This window comes from Culicoides brevitarsis, chromosome 2 (assembly GCF_036172545.1).
Source record: "Culicoides brevitarsis isolate CSIRO-B50_1 chromosome 2, AGI_CSIRO_Cbre_v1, whole genome shotgun sequence".
NCBI lineage: Eukaryota > Metazoa > Arthropoda > Insecta > Diptera > Ceratopogonidae > Culicoides > Culicoides brevitarsis.
Window position 1 is genome coordinate 17830002 of NC_087086.1, and position 21269 is coordinate 17851270.

General features: G+C 28.2%; 2 protein-coding genes across 3 annotated transcripts; one reads left to right on the forward strand and one right to left on the reverse strand.

Moving 5' to 3' along the window:
* Window positions 1–12137: 12137 nt before the first annotated feature.
* Window positions 12138–13410, reverse strand: LOC134828643 (homeobox protein goosecoid-like). The gene is made up of 3 exons (XM_063841624.1): window positions 13383–13410; window positions 12213–12797; window positions 12138–12154 (listed from the first exon to the last, which is right to left on the reverse strand). The coding sequence occupies exons 1-3, from the start codon at window positions 13408–13410 to the stop codon at window positions 12138–12140; spliced, it is 630 nt and encodes a 209-aa protein (XP_063697694.1).
* A 3027-nt stretch (window positions 13411–16437) lies between these two features.
* On the forward strand, window positions 16438–19414 carry LOC134828685 (melanization protease 1-like). 2 transcript variants are annotated; one of them, XM_063841666.1, is made up of 5 exons: window positions 16438–17108; window positions 17983–18072; window positions 18134–18624; window positions 19065–19224; window positions 19290–19414. In XM_063841666.1, exons 1-5 carry the CDS (start codon window positions 16684–16686, stop codon window positions 19300–19302), a joined length of 1179 nt encoding a protein of 392 aa, XP_063697736.1. In that variant the 5' UTR covers window positions 16438–16683; the 3' UTR covers window positions 19303–19414. The 2 variants fall into 2 exon arrangements, with proteins under 2 accessions (XP_063697736.1, XP_063697737.1); XM_063841667.1 differs by having other exon boundaries at window positions 16438–16941; window positions 18017–18072.
* The last annotated feature ends 1855 nt before the right edge of the window (window positions 19415–21269 follow it).

Genomic DNA, 21269 nt, shown 5'->3' on the forward strand with positions numbered 1-21269 from the left:
TGTCTCGTTTTAGCATTTTATCGTTCCCCTTTTGCAGTATTTTTTTTTGGGTAAGTTGATTTTTGGATAAAAATTGGTCATAAATTACAGTTTTTAGGATTTTTTTGAAAATATTATTAAAAATATTTTATTTATTTAGAAATATTGCTCAAATATTAAATAAAAATTCAAGAAAATTTTGAAATATTAACAAAAATTTAATTTTAAATTAATTTTATTATTTTTTTAATTAAATAATATAAAAATATTCAAATAAATTAATTTAGGCCGCTCCAAATTTATTTCGAACTTTTTGTCCCAAAAACTTTTTTTAAAAATGGGGGGGGGCAAAATAAAAAAAAAAAATTTTTTGAAATACTTTTTCATACAAAATGACAAAATTTTAACAGTTTTTTGTCATTAATCAATATTTTAGTTGATTTTATGGTATCTACATTAAGATTTGATAATTTAAAATACATCTCAGAGTATTTCTAAATAAAAATTTAAACAAAAAATTTTCGTAAAAAAAACTGTCAAAAAATTTTGAAAAATAAATTTTTTGACAATACCTAATTTCAAAGAAGAAAACTCATGTTAAAACACGATTTTCAATATAAAAATTCTAAAAATTGAAATTTTTTAAAAAATTTTAGAATATTCTTTGAAAAAATATGAAAAAAGACCAAAAAACGGTCAATTTTGATGAAATTTTCAACTTTTTTTTTTTATTTTGCCCCATTGGATTTTCGACTTTTGAAATGGGGCATGGGACAAAAAGTTCAAAAAAAATTTGGAGCAGCCTTAATTACTTTTTTAATTATTAATTCATTAATGAAATTAATTATTAAAAAAGAACAAAAAATATTTTGCAACAAAAATTAATTTTTAATCGAAAAAGTCAAAAAGTTTTTAATTACATTAAAAATCCTATTTTTTTTATTCATAAATAAATTTTTAATTATTTTAAAATATTTTTTTTAGATCAATAATTAAAAATATTTCTAAATTTAAAAAATTATGAATTTAATAAAAATATTTAACATTAGAATATTTAATTTTTATTAATTTTTTATTCATTTAATATTTTTTATCCAATTATTTAATAATTTTACACAATAATTTGAATGAATAAAATATTTAATGATTTATTAAAAAATAAATTAAATGTTGATTATTTAAAAAGAACAAAAATATTTCTTTAATATTCTTTTAAATTTTTATAATGAAAAAAAATCTCCCCTCAGTAACTTCTAAAAATTTACTTTTTCCACCTCTTCGTTACGTTTGTTATTTTTTTTTGTATTTACTTTTGATTTGTTTCTCCGAAATTTATTTATTTTAACAAAGTTTTCCTCTCTTTCTCTGGTATTTACTTTAAATTTATACAAAATTAAAATAATAAAGAGGAGTTTTTCCGTTTTTCGTTGTTTTCCAAAGAATTTTCGGAATTGTCGAAGGAAAATCCGATCGATGTGCCTGCGAGTCTTTTCAAGAGCACTCGACACACAGTTTAATGCAAAAATGATGTTTAAACGCTTTTCAAACCACACAAATTGAGTTAAGAAAATAAACACAAAAAATATTCAAGAAGATTTATCCCTCATCGTTGCAACTGTTTTTAATGCCAGATTTTCCTCTTCCCATGACAGACAACCGTTCGGTTGAATCAAAATGTGTTTTGATAAGGAAATGAATACGAAATGTGGCACACTGAAGCTGGAATTTTGCATGTCCGAAGACCGACTTATTTTCATAACATCATAATAATTATAAGCTTTTGATGATAACGACGACGCAGGATGTCGGCACAAGGAAGCAGATTTTCGCTTTAATTGTGTAAGCAAAGCAGCCTACTCGTCTCGCATCGGAAGCAAGAGCCTACAATCAATATTATTTTGTTTTGCTTACTAATTTTGCTCATCGATAGATTTAATGCCTCATTGTTTAACATTTCCTAATATTGTCAGATTTCAAGACTGCAAAATTAATTCTCGTTGAATTTTTCGATTAACATGCATCAGTGAAATTACTTGCTCTCGTGTAAACAAGCGTTTAGTAAATTAAAAAATGAATAAAAAAAAACTCAATCAGTTAATTCGATCATCATCCTACAAACACGCATTACTTTAACTAAATAAATTTTGCCAACGGCGGAAAAAAGGGTGCAGGTTTCATGCCGAAAAAAAGGGAAACAATAGAAATTTTGTGCTGATCTCATCTATTATTACGATGAAAAAACAAAGCCTGAAGGCAGTTTTTGAAATTTATTTTTATCCCCAAAAAAAAGATGTAAAATGTTGTGAGACATTGCGCCACCCTGGAGTAGAAATATTTTCAAATGTTTTGACATTTATTGTTGAAGGGTTTAAAAAAATTTTTTTTTAAAAGTAAATTTTTTGAAGTAAAATTTTAATAAATTTTTCTTTAATTTATAAAGGATTTAAAGTCAATAATAAATTATTTTGAACAATAATGGGAAAAAAGAAATAAAAAATTTGTTATAATTTTTTAAATTTTAATTTTTAAACTCTGAATTTTAATAAGAATCTTTAAGCTCGAAATATTTATTTTTTTTGCTATAAAAATTATTTTTGAATATTTTTTATCGATTTTTTATTTTTTATAAAAATTATTTTTGAGTATTTTTTTACTAAAAAACAAATTTCATTGTTTTTATTAAATTTATTTTTTTCAAATTAATTTTTTTATTATTTTTTTTTATTGAAAGATTGTCTTTTAAAAATAAGTTTTAATTTAATTTCCTAATTATTTTTTTTAAATTTAATTTTTTAGAAGACAATTTTCATCACTTTCTTAAAGAATCTTTAAATCAAAAGACAATTTAAAAATAAAATACAAGAAATTTTTCATTAAATTATATTTAATTTGATTTTTTTAAATAAATTGTTTCAATTATTTACTGAAAAAATTAAAAGTTCATAGTAAAAAAATTTTTTTTTTTAAGTTCAGTGTCTTTAAAAAAAATCAAATAAATAATTTTGACACTTTTATAAAATTTTAATTAATTTTAAATAAAATAAAATTTTAATTAAAAATAATCAAAACGATTACAAAATTGCTAAAAATCAACATTTTATCAATATTAAAAAAAATAATAAACTTTCTGTCAAAAATATTCTTTAGCCTTATTTTTTACTTTAACCTTGCGTCTCATTCTCCATTTTCTAATGAATTTACCGAAGGTAACACAGATCAATCTCGTTAGTCTAATCATTTTAGCATAAAGTAGATCAAAAGATTCATCAATTGTCATTTTGCTGCCAATCTCCTTCGTGTTCTCGGTATTTATAATCATCTTCATCCTGCCTTTTCTGTCATTTTGCATTTTCATTTCGCATCAACTGGCTTCGTAGTTACCTTTGACGCGCGTGTTTCCTTTTTTTTATTTATTTCATTACATTTACATGATTTTGATGAAACATTCCGCATTACAGACACAGACAAAGGAGATTCAAATGATGAAACAATGGAAACAACAGAGATCTCATTAATCGTCGTTTCTGTGTGTGTGTGATAGCGAGAAAAATTAAATCAAAAGTGACAGAATGATGAAATATATCTCTCAAAGGTCGTCAGGGTGACGACATGACAGTTTTATGGTTTTTTTCTGCTGTGGATGGTATTGAGACGTCATGACACAAACATAGATTTAGACGTGTGTCAAAAAATGAGATGTTATCGATTTCACGAGAGATTTTAATCTGTTGAACTTTAAATTTTCATTTAATAAAATTATTTACCGGTTACTTATTTACGCTCTGATGATAAAATCTCCCTTTCTCGAGGATTTGTACGGATTCAACAATAAAACTAACGCAACAAAAGGAACGGAGATTTATTTTATTCGCTAACATAGTTCCTCATTACAATAATCCATCGCCTGAAGGTCTCTCGCATCATATTATTATTACATTTATCACGCAAATAAACACACACAGGAAAAATTTCCCGCTTTGTTTGCACGTTTTTTGGTTAAATTTTTGCATGTGAAGCGTTTTTTCAGCAGCAGCATAGACCACACATTCGAAGCTTCACAACTTTTCAACGTGTTGTCTGTCTGTCATTTAACCGCTGAGGTTTTAAAAAGTTCAAGAGACCAGCCAATGACGACTTTTTCTGCCTCTTTCTTAACTAAATAAATAATCTGCATAAATTATCGCTTCATCACGAGAGGAACAAGTCTAAGAAGCAATAATCAATCAACGGAAAAAATAAATATTGTGACACCTTCGTTGTCGTCTGCGTGGATTTCGTGTGTGGCCATTTCTTGTTTTCTTTTCATTACAAAAAAAAAATTATTTACAAGAAAAAAAGTGATTTTTCTCTGTAATAATTCATAAATAATTCAACTTTTTAACGTTTTTTCTTCTTTATTTTGTTCCAAGTAGGTGTCTTTTATTTATTTTTATAATTTTTTTTTGTTGCTTCTGATTGTGTTTAGACAAGAAGTTGTCACTTATCACTTATTATTTTATTTAGAGATTCGTTGATGGCCGTAAATCGGTAGGTGACACATTCGAGTACCTTTGAGGTGAGGATGATTAGGTAATTTTTGATGCTGGAGCTGACTTATTTTAAATAATTCGTTTTATTTTTAATTTTTGAATATCATTGCTGGATTTAAAAATTAATAAAGTTCAATATTTAAAAAAAGTTCAGCAATTTAATAAATATTGTTCATAAAATTTCATAAATAAAAACATAAATATTAAATTCTATATAAATTTTTTTATAAAAATAAAAAAAATATTTTTTTTTATAAAAATAAATAAAATAAATTTTTAAAAATAAATAAAATTTTAATTTTAAAAAATTATTAAAAATAAATTTTCTGAGAAGTTAAGAAAATATTTTTTTTCGATTAATTTTTTTTGTAATTTTTTTATTTATTATTTTTTTAAAAAATTTTTATTTTACAAAAAATTTTTTTAAAAATTTAAACAAATTGAAATTCTAAAATATTTTCTTTTAATTCTGAAATTATTTAATAAAAATAAAATCATTAAAAAAATAAAATTTTTTTAAAATTTTTACCTTCTTTTTATATTTGTTTTTCTAATTTTTGTATTAAATACATTTATTTAAAAAAACATTTTATTTGTAAAAAAGGCCAATAAATTAAATTTTTTCACTTTATTTTTTAATCATCCGATTTTGTCGAAAAGGAAATTTTAAAACAAATTAAAATAAAAATTTTTAATTTTAAGGTATTTTTATTTTAATTACATTGAAATATTTAAATAAAAACTAATTTTTTTAATCATTATTTTTGAAAATTTTTGAGTAAAAAATTTTTCTTAAATTTTATTTTGTGAAATTTTATTTCAATTTTTTTTGAAATAGTGAAAACAAAAATTTTTGAATATTCAACGTTTATTCAAAAACGTTATTAGTAAAAAAATAAAATTTTTTTTTTTATTTGTAAATGCAATATGAAATTTAATTAATTCAAAAAAATACTAACAAGCTTGTCTCCATTAACTAAACTACGAGTTAAATACTCGTATAAATTGTCGTTAATACACAAAATTATATCAACAAGAATAACAAAAGCAAAAAAAAAAATCCTCAAAAAAGATTTCCATTCAATCCATTAAAATAATAGGAAAGGGGAAAATGTTTTGATTTCTAATGCTTCCTCTTGTGAGTGCACTCAATTTTTTCCTCGTGTTTTTCTATCTCTTCAATTCAATCACTTTGCGTTCTGTGTGTGCATGAGAGATAAAGAAGATGTTTTGAATGGAAATTAAAATCTCGTTGTGGTGTTGTTATTGGAGTTGATTTTTCAAGAGAGCGACAACTAACTCGGGAAACGGGGAAAATTGCTAAAATAAACAAGAAAAGTTTATTTTCTCTGCCGAAAGGGACGACTGATGATGATGATGACATGATGCGAGAGATTGTATCATCATCATGATAATATTGTTGTTGACGAAAGACGTTTAAATTAGTTTTTAGGAGGCGAGAAAGCGCTTTGAAGAGGGTGTTTAATGTGATTTCGGGTGTAATTGAGATGTTTTCTAAAGTAATTGATAGATTACGACGAGAAGACCCTCCTTCCTTAATGCACGAAACCGCTGGCAGCTAAATTAATATGCGAGCTAACACCTTAGATTTTGTCTTTTTTTGTAGCCACGAGTGAGCTTATCGCGGTTTCCATGCAACATGTCGCGGCAAAATTAAATCCAAATATTTTTCGTTGCATGTTTTCCTGCCATGCCCATGTTTTGAAACAAATTTCCGCGGATAACTGTTTATCCAAGTTTGATTGCTGTCCTTGGGTTATTTTGGATTTCACTGTTTACGTTGCGTCGCGTTGTTTTCATAGTCGTCACACAGCGATTCGATGAAATTTCATCCAGAGGAATTTCTTCTAAGCTTTGCTGGAATTCGGAATGACAAATATTGGAACTTGACTAAGAAAATAAAATAAACCCACTCGAAAGCAAATCTTCTGAAACGAGCTGTGACACGAAAAAAAAAGTGTTGAGAGTTGTTTAATGCCTGTAATCTTCGAGTGGTGTATGCTTAAAAAATATCTATAAAAATATGTTCAAATACACAAAATTATCGTCTTTTACCCAAAAAGTACTTGACAAATACAAAGTTTTTGAAAGTACACAAAAAATAACGTAAGAAATTGTTTGTTTGAGTAAAGATTTAAAGAAAACAATTAGCGCGAGTTTGGTCAAGCAAAGTCAGGTAGCTAAGCTTTAAAAGGGTTTAAAATTACATATTTAAATTGAGTCACTATTATTTACTGTTGAAATATTTTTTTTTAAATAAAGTATATTTTTTAATTAAAAAAAAATATTTTTTTCAAAATTTTTAAAAATAGATCTAAAATGAATTAGAATAAAAAAATAATAAATTTAATTAAATCAACTAAAAAATAAAATAAAATCGAATGTTCAAAAAAAAATATATATAAATATAAAATTACTTCGAAAATTAAATTAAATTAAATTGTTAAATTAAAATGTTTTATAACATTAAAAATTTAAAAAAAATTACGAAAGTAATTTTAAAATCAATTTTAATAATATATAAAAATTTAATTTTTTTTATCATTTTAAAAAATTATTAAAATCATTAAAAAAATTTAAAATTATTGAAAATTATAGAAAATAATTTTTTTGACCTTTTAAAATATTATTCAATTTTAAAAAATGTTTAAATTTTTTTTAAATAAATTTTATTAAAAAATAATTATAATTAAATCAAAAAACTTTAAAAAAATAATTTTAAAAAATTGCTATGTTTAAAAATTCGTTCTTCCAAATTCTTAAAAAAAAAAATAAAAAAAAATCTTGGGTGGTCATTAATCGGATACTTTGATACAATATTGCTCTAATTTGGTCCTCGAATTATCAACCACTTAAATTTCTAATTTTTTTATTTGTTTTGATCGGCAACTATTTCGATACAAACAAAATTAGACAGATCATTGTTGATAAAATTTCGGATCCTTTCAAAATATTTTTTTTTATTTTCAATAATTTTTCTATAAAATCGATCAAATCATCTTCGCAAATATCGGATGTCTTACGTTTGAACCCTTCTTAGACCACCCAAAAAAACCCTTCGATCAAATTAATTCACTTCAATCTCAACATAAAAATGCCTTTATTTATTTTCATTTTGCGCCCGGACTCGCATCAAACCGAAAGTCTGGAGTAGACAATGACAATTAATAATAAATGAGAAATTTTTCTGCGTCATCATCGTCAACTCGTGTCTCATCAAACCCAAAATTCTCCTAAAAGCCGTCAAATTTCCATTTAAATTCCTTTCAAAGTTTTTATTATTTATGGGAGACACGCACTCGAGATTGTCATAATATTTGTAAGGGATGCGACGACGCGACAATACAGAAGCTCTGATGACTATCAGAAAAAAAAAACTAAGAGACGATCTCTCGATGATGATAAAATAAATTAAATAAATGGGATTGTCGATCGAACAAAAGCAGAAAATTTTCAAGTACCCACTTATCGTCGATTCTATTATTCTGCTCACTTTTTCTTCGTTTTTTTTTTCGTTCTCGTGCTGTATACACGAAAAGAGAGAAAAAGAGAGTTCAGAACAATCCAAACACTAATCAAATATTAATAAAAGTCAAGTGAGTCCTATGTCAACTACACACTTGCTTGATTTTTATCTCAAAAAAAAAAATTTTTTTTTTTTTTTGAATTATTAAAATTTTTTTTCGTGTATTTGGACAGAAAAAAAGCAAATAAGCTACTGTTAGACATAAAAACCAACAAAAATGATTTTTTTTAGATTTTTTCTGTAATTAAAAGGCATTTTTTGAATAAAATTGACAATAAAACGTTTTGAGAAAATTTTTCATCAAAAATCGTTTATCTCTTTATTTATTTGTTGATATGCAAGCAGCACCAGGGCTTTGTCGGAAAATTGTATGAAAAATGCAATAAAATGAAAATTGAATTTTTATTGCGAAAAATCTCACATGTGCAAGTGATGCCATTAGATAAGGGAAGTCCTTGCAATGCAACAACAACAAAAAATGTGAAAATTGAATTTTATTCGTTCATAACATGTTAATTTGAAATTCATGTCTGCGTATTTTTTTTTTAAATAAAATATGAGTTTGAGGGCGTTCGCTTACGTAAACATTACGCAAAAATTTTAATTAGAAAATTTTTTAATGAGCTTTTCTGGCTTATATTTTGCATGAAATTCGCATTAAAAATTAATTTAAAATAAAAATAAGAAAAAAATTTAACTCACCTCAACGCGTTCTTCTTTCAGGTCAACTTTAAGTGCGAGTTGTTCCCGCAGCACAACATCCGGATAGTGCGTTTTATCGAAAGTCGCTTCGAGCTGTTCCAATTGTTCCTCGGTGAAAATGGTGCGATGACGACGTTTCCTCTTGGGCGGCGGCCCATGATGGTGACCCGACATGTGATGCGACGCATGATGATGTCCTGCCAAGGCGTGTCCTGCTTGTATTTGGGCAGCTGCCACTGCAGCTGCATGCATATAATTTGGGTAAAAATTTGGATAAGCGACTGAAATGAAAGAAAAATGGGGTTTTTTTTAAGTAAGTACTTGCTTGGGGACAGAGATTTAAGCAAAAAAAAAAAAAATGTAAAATTTTTCCGCAGATTAAATTTTTACGCTGTCACAAGAATTTATTTACAGATGGATGCGCTTCCTGCAAGATTTTTATAATTTTTTTTTTTTTCGTCAAGAGAAATGAATGAAGAAATGCAATTCAAATCAGGCAAGCATAAATAAATACTTTCATTCAAACGGATTTTCAAAAGGAATTATTTTTTTTTTCAAGTATTTACCGGAATTTAAAGTGATGTAATGCGAAATTTTGCGTCATGACACTTATTTATAGTCCCTGAACATCACTTGAGAGTTCAAGCGGTTCGCAATGTGCTAATCGGTGATTGTTTCAAGTGAAATTATCGATAATCAGCGATTAAGTGATAAGATCGGTTCGTATAAAAGTAACGTTATTTCCAGTTTTTGTTCAGTATTCGACGAAATTTTCATCAAAAATGACTTTTTTCAAAGTTTTTTCAATTTTTCTCACTTTTAGTGTACTTGCAAAGGTCGTTTTTTCGCAATGTCCGGTCCCAGAATGTCACGAATCTACAGCAACTCAACTTGAAGAGCCACTTTATGCGCATTCGGACCCTTACAAGTTCTGGCAATGTGCTCCCTCGAGAGATGGATGGCAACCCGTTGAACGTGAATGTGCTGTTGGAGGTATTTTCTTCAGTTTTGAGCAGCAAGCGTGCGTTTGGCCTCATGAATGGCAAAAAACGTGTCAATTAGAACCGAGTACGACAACGACTGAGGCTCCAACGTCATCCAGCTCCAGTACGGAAGTGAATTCTTCGGAAAATTGCTGTTCTCCGATTGATTGTCGTGAGAATGATGTTGCTAAATTACCTGCATGTCCTCGATTTTACGCGAATCATCGGGAATATTACCGCGAATGTGACGGAAATAAAGAAATTGTGAAACGTTGTCCTCACAAACCGAATGGGGAACAACTTTACTTCAATTATTTCATCCAAAGTTGCGTTCATCCGAAGAAATTCGAGGAGAGTTGTTACTAAATTCGTATTTTAAATAAAATTTCTTTAAAAAAAATTACTTTACACTTCATATGTTTGATTTTTATAAATTTTCATTCATCACCCAAATAATATTTTCCGATCTGCGGTAAGAGGATTTAAATAAAAAATCATAAAAATGCATCTTGAATAAAAATATTTTCATCAAAAGGTGAAAAAAAAAATTAAATACGTAACATTTAAACCAAAATTTGTGCCTAACAAGAAGAAACATCCTCCTGGGAAAACGAAAAATTTCCTTAAAGAGGATTACACAAGATGATTTTGAATGATTTGACGTTTTTGGGTCATGTCAAGCCGAGTTTTCAGACAAATATTTATTTTTTTTTTAAATAAAACACTTTTGCACCTCCAGATTTTCCGCTCGAGTGATAATAACGTATTTGCTCCATGCAAATAACGTAAAAAAATTTATATTTTCATATCATTAAAATTTCAAAACTATTTTGGTGGCGTTTTTTTAACAAAAAATTGCTTTAGGACGTGTGAATGTGAAAATTTTTAATAGTTTTTGCGATGGAAATGTATTTTTTTGTTGAATTAATGGAAGGTTTTTCGTTGGATATGGAAAATTATCAAAAATTTAAGGCAAAAATGAGTTAAAAATTGCTTTAAAAGCTTTTTGAGAGGTACTTGTGAAGGTTTTATCTAACCTCTTAGGTTATTAAGTTGAATTAAATTTCCATTTAATTGAAGCTTTTTTGTACTTGGAACTTTTTTGAGTCATAAATTTTTGTTTTAATGAAATTTTTTTAAAACTAAGGCCGCTCCAAATGAAAATCAAAAATAAAGTCCGATGCCCCATTTTGAAAGTCGAAAATCCAATTGAGCAAAATAAAAAAAACCAAAAAATTTAACCAAAAATGACCGTTTTTGGGTGTATTTTCATAATTTTTCAAGAAAATTTCCATAAAATTTTTGAAAAATTTTCAATTTATTCTAATTTTTGTTTTGGAAATCATATTTTATCATAAATTTTCTTGTTTAAAAATATTTTTCATAAAATTATGAAATTTTTTTTCAAAATTTTTTGACAGTTAATTTTTATGAAAATTTTTTCTTTAATTTTTAATATAAAATATTCTGAAATCTATTTTAAATAAGCAAATTTCAAAGTAAATAGTAAAAAAACATCAAAAATATTATTTAACGCTCAAATATTTATAAAATTTTGTCATTTGGTATGAAAAAAGTATTTCAAAACTTTTTTTTATTTTGCCACCCCCCATTTTATTTTGGACTTTATTTTTGATTTTCATTTGGAGCGGCCTGATTTCGTAAAAGAATTTTTTTTTGTATTTTTTTAGTCTCATTTAGAGCATTCAAAAGTCATTTTTTAAGAAATTATTTCGTTAAAAGGGTAAAATTAATTTTTGTTGTTAAAATTTTTGCTAAAAATTGGCCAAATCCTTTGAAAAAAATCACTTCCCACAGATTTTCTGGTCGACTCGATCAGATAAATCCTTAATTTAATTATTTTCCGCTTCGTTACCACAAAAAAAAATTGTGTTGCGGACCTTAAAACAAACACGCTAAATAGACAGCATAGAAAAACATTTCAATTAAGTTGTTAGTGAAAAGACGCGCATTTGACGGGGTTGGTCCCTCCCTCTCTCCCTTTTTATTTTTTTTTTTGCTTTTTAATGGCATTGTGTCTCAATTGTTTTGTTATTATTTTATTTTTATCCGTTTTTTTTGTCTTCCCGTTGGAATGATGATTAATGTCAAACAGAAGCTCTCAACTGGTTTGCCGGTGACTGAATTTTCTTGAGAATACTCCCAGACGATTCAATTAAAAAAATTTCAATCCCATAAATACATACACAAACAACTACATGCTTGATCGACCACACAATTTCTCCCGAAGCGTTTCTTGCAAGGCGGCATTAATAATAATAATCCACCGTTTTTCATTTTTTTTTTATAAATTCATTCATTCATCGCTCAAGTCGTCGTTTAATACTCAATATTAAACCATAATTCAAACAATAAATTTTGCTGGAGGCGTCAATATTATGATCTCTCTTCAACTGCGTTCATCGAACCAACGAAAAAAAAAATTTTTAAAGATTTTTTCAGATGACTCACCTAAAAATTCCGACGTGCTTCCGAAGCCACTTGCCGCAGCAGCTGCCAAATGCCCCAAATGCAAGCCCGGATGATGCAACATCGGAATTCGCGGTCTCATGGGACTCGTGTTTGCACTTGCCGGCGGTGAACTGCCAGGACTTTCCGAGCTGCGATTGTTATTGTTCAACGTGACGTTCGATTTTGTCGGCGCTAAAATACTGTCGATGGTAAAAAGTGACGTAGGTGCCTGTGTTCGTGTTCCATTGGGGCTCTGAGCGGGTGGCGCCGTTGACGGAGATGGCGGCGAACACGGAGACGACGGAATTTCGCGTGCGTTGCGTTCATTTTGCAGCGACGACAGACGATGGCCCAAGTAGTTGCCGAGCATCGCCGTTGTGTTCAAGTAGTTTTGCGTTTCGGCAGACATGGCGCGCGGAGGACTGCTTGGACTGCGGTTCAGATGATGCGAGGTTGCGTGATTTGTTTCAACCATGGCGGATTCGGAGGGACTTGAGGGACAACTGTCGTCCTCGGAATAATCCACGGAGGTTACGGGAAGTGTGGCGGGCGATTGTGCGGCGCTTGGGTTCTGTAGCTTGAACGCTAGACCCAGAGTGCGCAGATTGGAAATTGCCGTGGATGCCAATTTGATGGATTTTTGTTTAGAGTGTGTGAAAATTTTTGTTTTTTTAATTTTTAATAATTTTTTTAATTAAATTTTACTTTTTAAAAGCTTTCACATGCCAATTTGAAAAAAAAATCATAAAAATTCCTCCTTTTAATTTTTATTTTAAATTTTATTCATCAAAAAGTCACAATTTTTTAATAATAATTTTCACTTAACTTTTAAAATTAATTTAATTAAATAAAAATAAATATTTTATAATATTTTTTTTAGTTTTTAAGTTCAGAATATTAAAATTAATTAATTTTTATTTAAATTATTTTTTTTTAAGTTTTTAACTTTTTAAATAAATTTTATTTTTTTTATTTAAAAAAAAAATAATTTTTAATCACTTGTCGATTATTAGAATTTATTAACCGATTATTTGACACGCATATCAAATTTAATAATTTAAAAATTTCCGATTTTCACGAGAAACGAAATAACTCGACCGACCGGTATGCAGGCAAAATTTTTAATGGACTGTTTGGATTTTGTGATTTGAGACGATCGTACAGATTTACATTCTTTTCCATGAGAAATGTCTTTCATTTTGCTTGTAAAGCATCTCGCTCACTCACTTTTCCATGGAAATTGTGTGCGCACGACAGAGACAACTGTAAATTTATCGTTTTTGTACGGTTAGAAAACGCCCCTTTTTCCTTGCACGAAATTTCTCTGTGGCTCCGTGTGCATGGAAGATGTAATCCGATATACGATGACACATTTTGTGCCAAGTGAAATATTTATGCGGAGGAAATGGGAGACAGTGAAGAAGATGATAGGATATACAGGACAATGCGTTCGTTCGAGTGTGTGAGAATTTTTGCAGTGCGCACGTTTGTGATGCTCTCCATCACGATTTGGAACGGAGGTTGGAGGATGAAGAAGGAATTTTTTTACAAGTTGTACGAGGAAATGCGGAAAATTTTCCATTTTTAGATTTTAGCACACAACAAGAGAGAGAGAGAGCCAGGAGATAGGAAATTCCATAAATAAACACTTTTGACACCCTTTTTGTCTTTTCTCCCATTTCGCAACGTGCTACGGTACTGATCCATTTAATAACTTGATTCCTACGTGAGCTTTTTCTTCCGTTTTTTCATTAAAAACTTTTTTTTTTGTTTGTTTCCTCAGATGACGACGAGTTTGCGAAAAAATTTTTGGGGCGGTCTCTTCGTAATTATTTAAACAGCGACGAGGAGAATATTGACGACGATGCGATGATGATGATTATTGACATAGTAAATACTATAAGAGAATAATGTGATTCGTTATAATGCGACTTTTATCGATGGTGTGTGGGACGTGTGCTCGTTCGTTGTACGACGAGACCACCCCAGTTGGATGAAAATTATCGCATTATGTGAGACGAAGATGATAAAATTTACTGTCTGATTGGAGAAAATGGTCGAAAAACAATTAAATCTGAAGCCGTAAACGTTTTTTTGCTCCATGAATCGAAAAAATTATGGTGATATAATTAGAAATCTTACTTTTTTTCTTTTTAACAATGAAAAAAAAAATCATCGTAACGAAAAGGAAAAAAATACGAGGAAAAAAATTATGAATGATTTTGAAGAATAATAAGAAAAAACTCGTGAATGAAAAAGTTTTGTTACCATAAATAAGGTCACACCACTCTCGTAATATTTTTCTTCTTATTTTAAGTAAATCTTGTGATTTTCACATTTTTCTATTTTTTATTTTTTTCAGCTTACATAAATTATAAAGAGTCATGCTCAACTCACGCAAATTAAAAAAAGTTTCAAAGAACGGATTGTTACATCAATAAAAGGTGACTTTATAGAAACAAAGAAAAAGTTATGAATATCATTCTGCTCGTAACTGAAAAAGTATGTTTATTATGCATCTAAAAGTAGATGTTAAACAAAAGAGAAAATTTTTCTTTGAAAAAACAAGATGACTTAATCTTGTAACGTCGCCAGAATTTTTTAATTAATGTTATGAAATGTGAATCAACACGTTCAACAAATGATAATGTAACATTCAACATGTAACGTTTGTTTAGAAGGCATGTTTGAAGGTCATGTAGGTTGTAGGCATAATATAATTAAAAATAATTTTAAAAGAAATTTTTTATTAAAAAAATAAAATAAATTAAAAAATAATAAAAAAACAAAAAAAAATAAGAAAATAAAAATTTAAAGACTTTTCTGTAAAATTAAATAGAACTAGACCGATTATACGAAAAATTTACGAAACTTTGTTTATTAAAAAAAACTAGATTAATTAATAAAATAATAAAAAAAATAAGTATTATTAAAAATAATAAATAAATAAAATAAAATAAATTAATGATAAATATTATAAAAAAATAAAAATTTCTTTTGAATAAATATCGTTATAAATAAATATTATTTTACAATATATAATTATATTTTTTTATACGAATGTCCAAGAAAACAAAAATTTTAATAAGTATAATTTTAAGGCAAACTCTGTAAATTTAAAAATTTTCATCATTTATTAAATTTTAAGTTTTTTTGTTTATTTAAATTTATTTTTTTTAATTATTATTTAAACTTGAAGTTTAAACTTAAAATAAAATAAATAACATGAAAAATTAAAATTGTTAGGCGAATAAATTTAATTTCTTCATTTTTTCTCCCATGAGGATGTTTATGAAAGGGGGGGGGGATAAAAAAATTAATATTTTTTAATTAATTTTAATTAATTAATTTTTTAATTAATTTTAACGTTTTTGGATGTTAAAAGTTACTTTTTCAAAATTAGAGAAAAATTAAACAAAATCTTACAAAATTGAATTTTTTGAAAAAAATAAAATATTATTTTGGTCACGTGACTTTAAAACTTTTTTCACCTGTATTTAATAGAAAACGTCTTGCAAATTTACTTATTCTTTGGTATATTCAATTACACTTTATGATTTTTATTAAAAAAAATTCCCAAAAATGTCAAAAATATTCGAGATTTTAATTTAATTTTTTTTCGTCCTGAATTTTTTCGACAAAATCGGAAGGGGATAAAAAATCGGATAAAAAATGGCAATATAAAATTTATTCGCCTAAAGTATAAATAATTACTTTTAATACTAAATTTACAATACATTTACACAAAAACTATCACAACAACATACAAAAACTCAACAAACACGACTATACTATCAATATTCTCAGCTGTCTTTCTTTTTATTTTAATTTCTTATGACAACTACGTCATAACGCGTCATTAACACCATTAACAGGTTTATTTTTATTCATTATTTCATTCTGTTTTGATATTTTTTTTGCTTCTCTTTTGTTCATGATTCAGTCAAAAGGCAGTTAAGAGACAAACTTGATGATAGCAAGACATAAAAATAGTTTTTTGCTTGGGAATTCCCTCACTTTTGATTAAAAACTTGTGATGCATTTCAATTAAGTTTTTTTTTTGCGTTCAAGAATAACATTAAAATATTTTTAATTAAAATATATTTTTCGTAAAGAAAAGAAAAAGTGAATTTTGTGAACAAGAATTTCATAAAAAAAATGTTTTTGCAAAAAATTTATTGATCAGCCCTTGAAAAAAAAAACGCCGAGAAGCAAAACAAACAACTTCTTCTGCTGTTATTTATAATAAAATCCTCGGACTTTGTATGTGTTGACAGAATATTTGTGTGAACGAGAATACGATAAGGCGATGAACTGCTGAAGCAACAGTAGATGACCCGTTATTGTATATATTTCCACACGCATACGCGAGAAACAATCAGTCGTTGTCGAGAAATCATAAAAACAAGACAGAAACTTGAAATTTGTATTTGTCGTGCGGTTATGATTCTTTGATTTCCGTAAATTTGCCATGGAAAAAATGACTTTTTCAACAATTTTTGTTGTAATTTTCTTGCAATTTGCGTCAAATGTCGCGAGTCAGTCGAACGGCGATTGCATGACGCCTTTTAATGAACGCGGAACATGCATCGAAATTCGCGAGTGTTCGACAATTTGGAATATTGTGACATCGGCACCGCGTCCCCTGGCTGACAGAGTGCTAAAATTTCTGCAAGACAGCGTTTGTGACGATCCAGCCTTACGAAAAGTTTGTTGCCGATACCAAGATGTCTTGACGAGCGGGCAAGTTCCAGCTTTGGTGGCACCAAATCCAGCAGTTTCAGACGACGATATCGTGAATCATCCGAAAAAATCGTTGTTGGATTTGAAAAATTGTGGTCCGATATGGTCAGATCGGATTGTTTTTGGAAATGCCAAGCGCGAGGGGTTAATGTTGTGAGTGTAATAATGTAATAGATTCCATTGAATGTAATAATGAGTGTAATGCAAATGTAAAGTGAGTGTAAAAAAAATGTAACAAGAATGTAATAAAAATTTTAAAATTTATTTAATTAAATATTTCAACAAAAAGCTTGAAAATTCATGGTATTCTCTAAATAATTTAATATTTAAAATTTTTTTAATGGTTAATTAATTTTTATTTAAACTAGGTACATATTTTTTTTTTATTTAAAATAAATTTAAAATTACCTAAGGCGTCATCCATTAAAGGCGTCGGCAAAAATAGGGCATTTTTTGACCCCCACCCCCCCTATAATCGTAAACCGTCGAAATTTAACAACCCCCCTAATTTACGACGTGTTTTTTAACATGACCCCCCCCTCACTGAAAAGGAAATTTTTAGTACCAGTTCAAATTTCAATGAAAGCTCGTGAAAAATTTGAAAAAAAACTCAAATTAATGAAAATTTGAAAAAAAAGATTACAAAGTCTGAAATACTTCAAAAATTATTTTAAATAATTCAAAAAGAAAATTATTTATATCGTGAATATGGCATATTTTTATGACTTCGTACATTTCTGTTTACCCCCCTCCCCCCCTCGTCGAAATCCGTCGTAAATTTGATGGACCCCACCCCCCCCTAAACTGCCGACGCCATTAATGGATGACGCCTAACGTTTGATTATTTTTTAAAATATTTTTCTCAGTTTTTAAATGAAAAAAAAAATTTAGCAATTTTTTTTAATTTTTAGTGATTTTTTTTTATATTTTATAAAAAAATATTTATTATTAAATTTATTTTGAATGTAATAACGAATGTAATATTTTGAACTCTTTACACTCACAATATTAACCCCTCGGCCACGAGGTTGTATGAGTTTCCGTGGATGGCGTTGCTGCAGTACACGACAGCGGGTGAAAAAGACTTTAAATGTGGCGGAAGTTTAATTAATCGAAGGTAAGAATTTTATTAAAAATTCATGAAAATTTATTAAATAATATTTTTTTTTATATTTTAGATACGTTCTCACCGCTGCTCATTGCATCACAAACCTTCGTCGCGGCACAAGACTTGTCTCGGTTCGTTTGGGTGAATATGACGTCGACAAAAATGTCGATTGTGAAGTCACAGATGGCGAGGAAATTTGTGCGCCGCCTGTTCAGGACATTCCCATCGAACGAATTATTCCGCATCCGGGCTTCAATCAACCGCGATGGGCAAATGACATTGCTCTGCTTCGTTTGGCTTCGGAACCAGACTTTAGCGATCTCGCCGTTGCGCCAATTTGTCTTCCAGTGACGCAACAACTCATGACGTTGTCATTGAAAACGTTAATTGTGACGGGCTGGGGCACGACAGAAACGCTTCGACGATCAAATGTCTTGCTGAAAGCTCATTTGCCATTTGTCAAGTCGGATGTTTGTGAAAAACAGTTGAAAATTAAATTGACGCCGGGTCAATTTTGTGCAGGAGGCGATGGATTACTTGATTCCTGTGGAGGAGATTCAGGTAAATATAAAATCTCTAAATTAAATTTAAAAGTTTTTAAATTTTATCAAACAAAAAAAAATAAGTCTAAAAAAAATAGAAGATTCGAGAGAAGATTAAATAAATAATAATTATAATTAATTTATTATTATTTTAATATTAATTTTTTAAAAAAATATTTTTTTTAAATTAAATTTTAATTTGTTTTTTATTATTTGATTATTTCATTTGATTATATTATTTAGTAATTAATTAATCATTTTTAATTTTTTTTAAATTTTATTGATAATTGTTACCAATTTTTTTGTAAAAAAATTAATTTATTTCAAATTATTTATTTCTTATTTTATTTTCGAAATTAATTATTTTTTTTTTAAATTTACTTAAAAATGCTAAAAATTTCACAAAAATCGACTAATGAATAAAATTTTAAAATAAAATATTAAAATTTTAAATTTCAGGAGGTCCATTACAATATCCCGCATTCCTTTCGGGCTATAAATACGTTCAATTTGGAGTAACGAGCTTCGGCACAAGCGGCTGCGGAGAGAACGAAGGTGTACCGGGAGTATATGCCGACGTTCGTCACTACATGAAATGGATTTTAGATAACCTACAACCGTGAATGGCAATTTTTTTGTTTATTTTTTAAAATAGATAATAAGAATTTTTATATATAACTGTAGACGTATAGTATAGAAATCCATTACTAAGCTGGAAAGCCCAACACCGTCTAAAATCATGAATTAGGTCTAAACAAACACATTTTGTTCGAACACAACCGGTGAAATGTGAAAACTCGATGTTCAGGGAGCATGAACCTGTTTGAAATTGCTTGCGCAGCTAGGACCCTCACCAGAGCTGACAAAGCACGTTTGATGCAATGGCTATTGCTCGACTTGGAAGGGAACCGGGCCGATGAAGGACACCAAGGAGTTGCGGGAATCCTCAAATTTAAGGTAAAAACAAAAAATCGCAACATCAAAAGAAAACATTTGTAAAAAGTAGAAAATTAGCAAATATCATGCTTAAACATGTTTTTCAAATTTCGAATTGAAAAAATTGGGAAAATCAATAAAATTTTAGTAAATTTATTTCGAATTTGTCGGATAACATAAAATTTATTTGATTTTTTGAATTTTAAACATGAAAATCTAAATTTCAAATTTGAAACCAAATTTGAATTCAAATTCAAATTTGAAATTTCAAATTCAAATTTGAAAAGTTCAACTGCTTATATCTCGAAAAGTATTCAACTTTTTCAAAATATTTTTGCAAATTCTTAAAGTACTTCAAATTACCTTTCTAATGGTATATATCATGCCTCAACTCTCTTTAAAAGTCAACAATTTGAAGTTCGCATTCAAATTTGCTGTTTTTTCGCGAATTTGCACATTCAAGATATATATCATTGGAAAGGTAATTTGAAGTACTTTAAGAATTTGCAAAAATATTTTGAAAAAGTTGAATACTTTTCGAGATATAAGCAGTTGAACTTTTCAAATTTGAATTTGAAATTTCAAATTTGAATTTGAATTCAAATTTGGTTTCAAATTTGGAATTTAGATTTTCATGTTTTTCATCAAATAAATTTTATGTTATCCGACGAATTCGAAATAAATTTACTAAAATTTTATTGATTTTCCAAATTTTTTTCATTTTAAACTGAAAAATCTTGTTTCAGTAAAATTTATGTAATTTTTCTACTTTTTACAAATGTTTTCTTTTGATGTTGCGATTTTTTATTGTTTACTGAAATTTAAAGATTCCCGCAACTCCCAATCTCAGCAACCACGACCACAGCATCCGGCTAGTGAGAGACAACGGCAGAGACGGGAGACGGCTCACACACATCTCATCACACACTGCATTCACACACATTCATACACATTCTTTTTTTAGTTATTAATTTAATTATCAATTATTTAATTATTATTACGATTAAGATTTTGATCTAAGTATATAACGGGAAGGGTGACAGCAGGCCACTTCTTCAAAGACTTTGTCACTGAAGTGGCTTATCCGCCACCGCAAACTTCCCCAGTTGGAAGAGCATACATATTTGTGAAGTGATGAAAGGAAAAAATAAAATGGTAAAAATGAAAAAATGAAAATTTGAAGGTTTGGTGTATTTGACGTCCCTCCATCGAAGGGTTGTTGATGATGATTTTTGTTAGGGTCGTGAAACTTGGTATATAGGTAAATTTGGTCATTTAAGACCATTTTTGTTTCACGGCGATAACTCTGCTCGTTTGGAAGATATTGACACTTTTAGGGCTGTTGAGGGACATTGTTACACGAGATTCATGCTTCCTTTCATAACGATTTTCATGAATTCGTTATTATTTTTTTATGACAACTACGTCATAACGCGTCATTAACACCATTAACAGGTTTATTTTTATTCATTATTTCATTCTGTTTTGATATTTTTTTTGCTTCTCTTTTGTTCATGATTCAGTCAAAAGGCAGTTGAGAGACAAACTTGATGATAGCAAGACATAAAAATAGTTTTTTGCTTGGGAATTCCCTCACTTTTGATTAAAAACTTGTGATGCATTTCAATTAAGTTTTTTTTCTTGCGTTCAAGAATAACATTAAAATATTTTTAAATAAAATATATTTTTCGTAAAGAAAAGGAAAAAGTGAATTTTGTGAACAAAAAT

What these genes read in the sequence shown, in the direction of transcription:
- LOC134828643 (XM_063841624.1), bottom strand. Translation starts at nt 13,410, where the DNA reads ATGAAAGACATTTCTCATGGAAAAGAAT. An exon ending in CATTTCTCATGGAAAAGAAT is followed by an intron (nt 12,798 to 13,382) that starts GTAAATCTGTAC and finishes CTCTGGGTCTAG; the next exon opens with CGTTCAAGCTACAGAACCCA.
- LOC134828685 (XM_063841666.1), top strand. Translation starts at nt 16,684, where the DNA reads ATGGAAAAAATGACTTTTTCAACAATTTTTGTTGTAATTTTCTTGCAA. An exon ending in AAGCGCGAGGGGTTAATGTT is followed by an intron (nt 17,109 to 17,982) that starts GTGAGTGTAATA and finishes CTCGGCCACGAG; the next exon opens with GTTGTATGAGTTTCCGTGGA. An exon ending in GGAAGTTTAATTAATCGAAG is followed by an intron (nt 18,073 to 18,133) that starts GTAAGAATTTTA and finishes TTTATATTTTAG; the next exon opens with ATACGTTCTCACCGCTGCTC.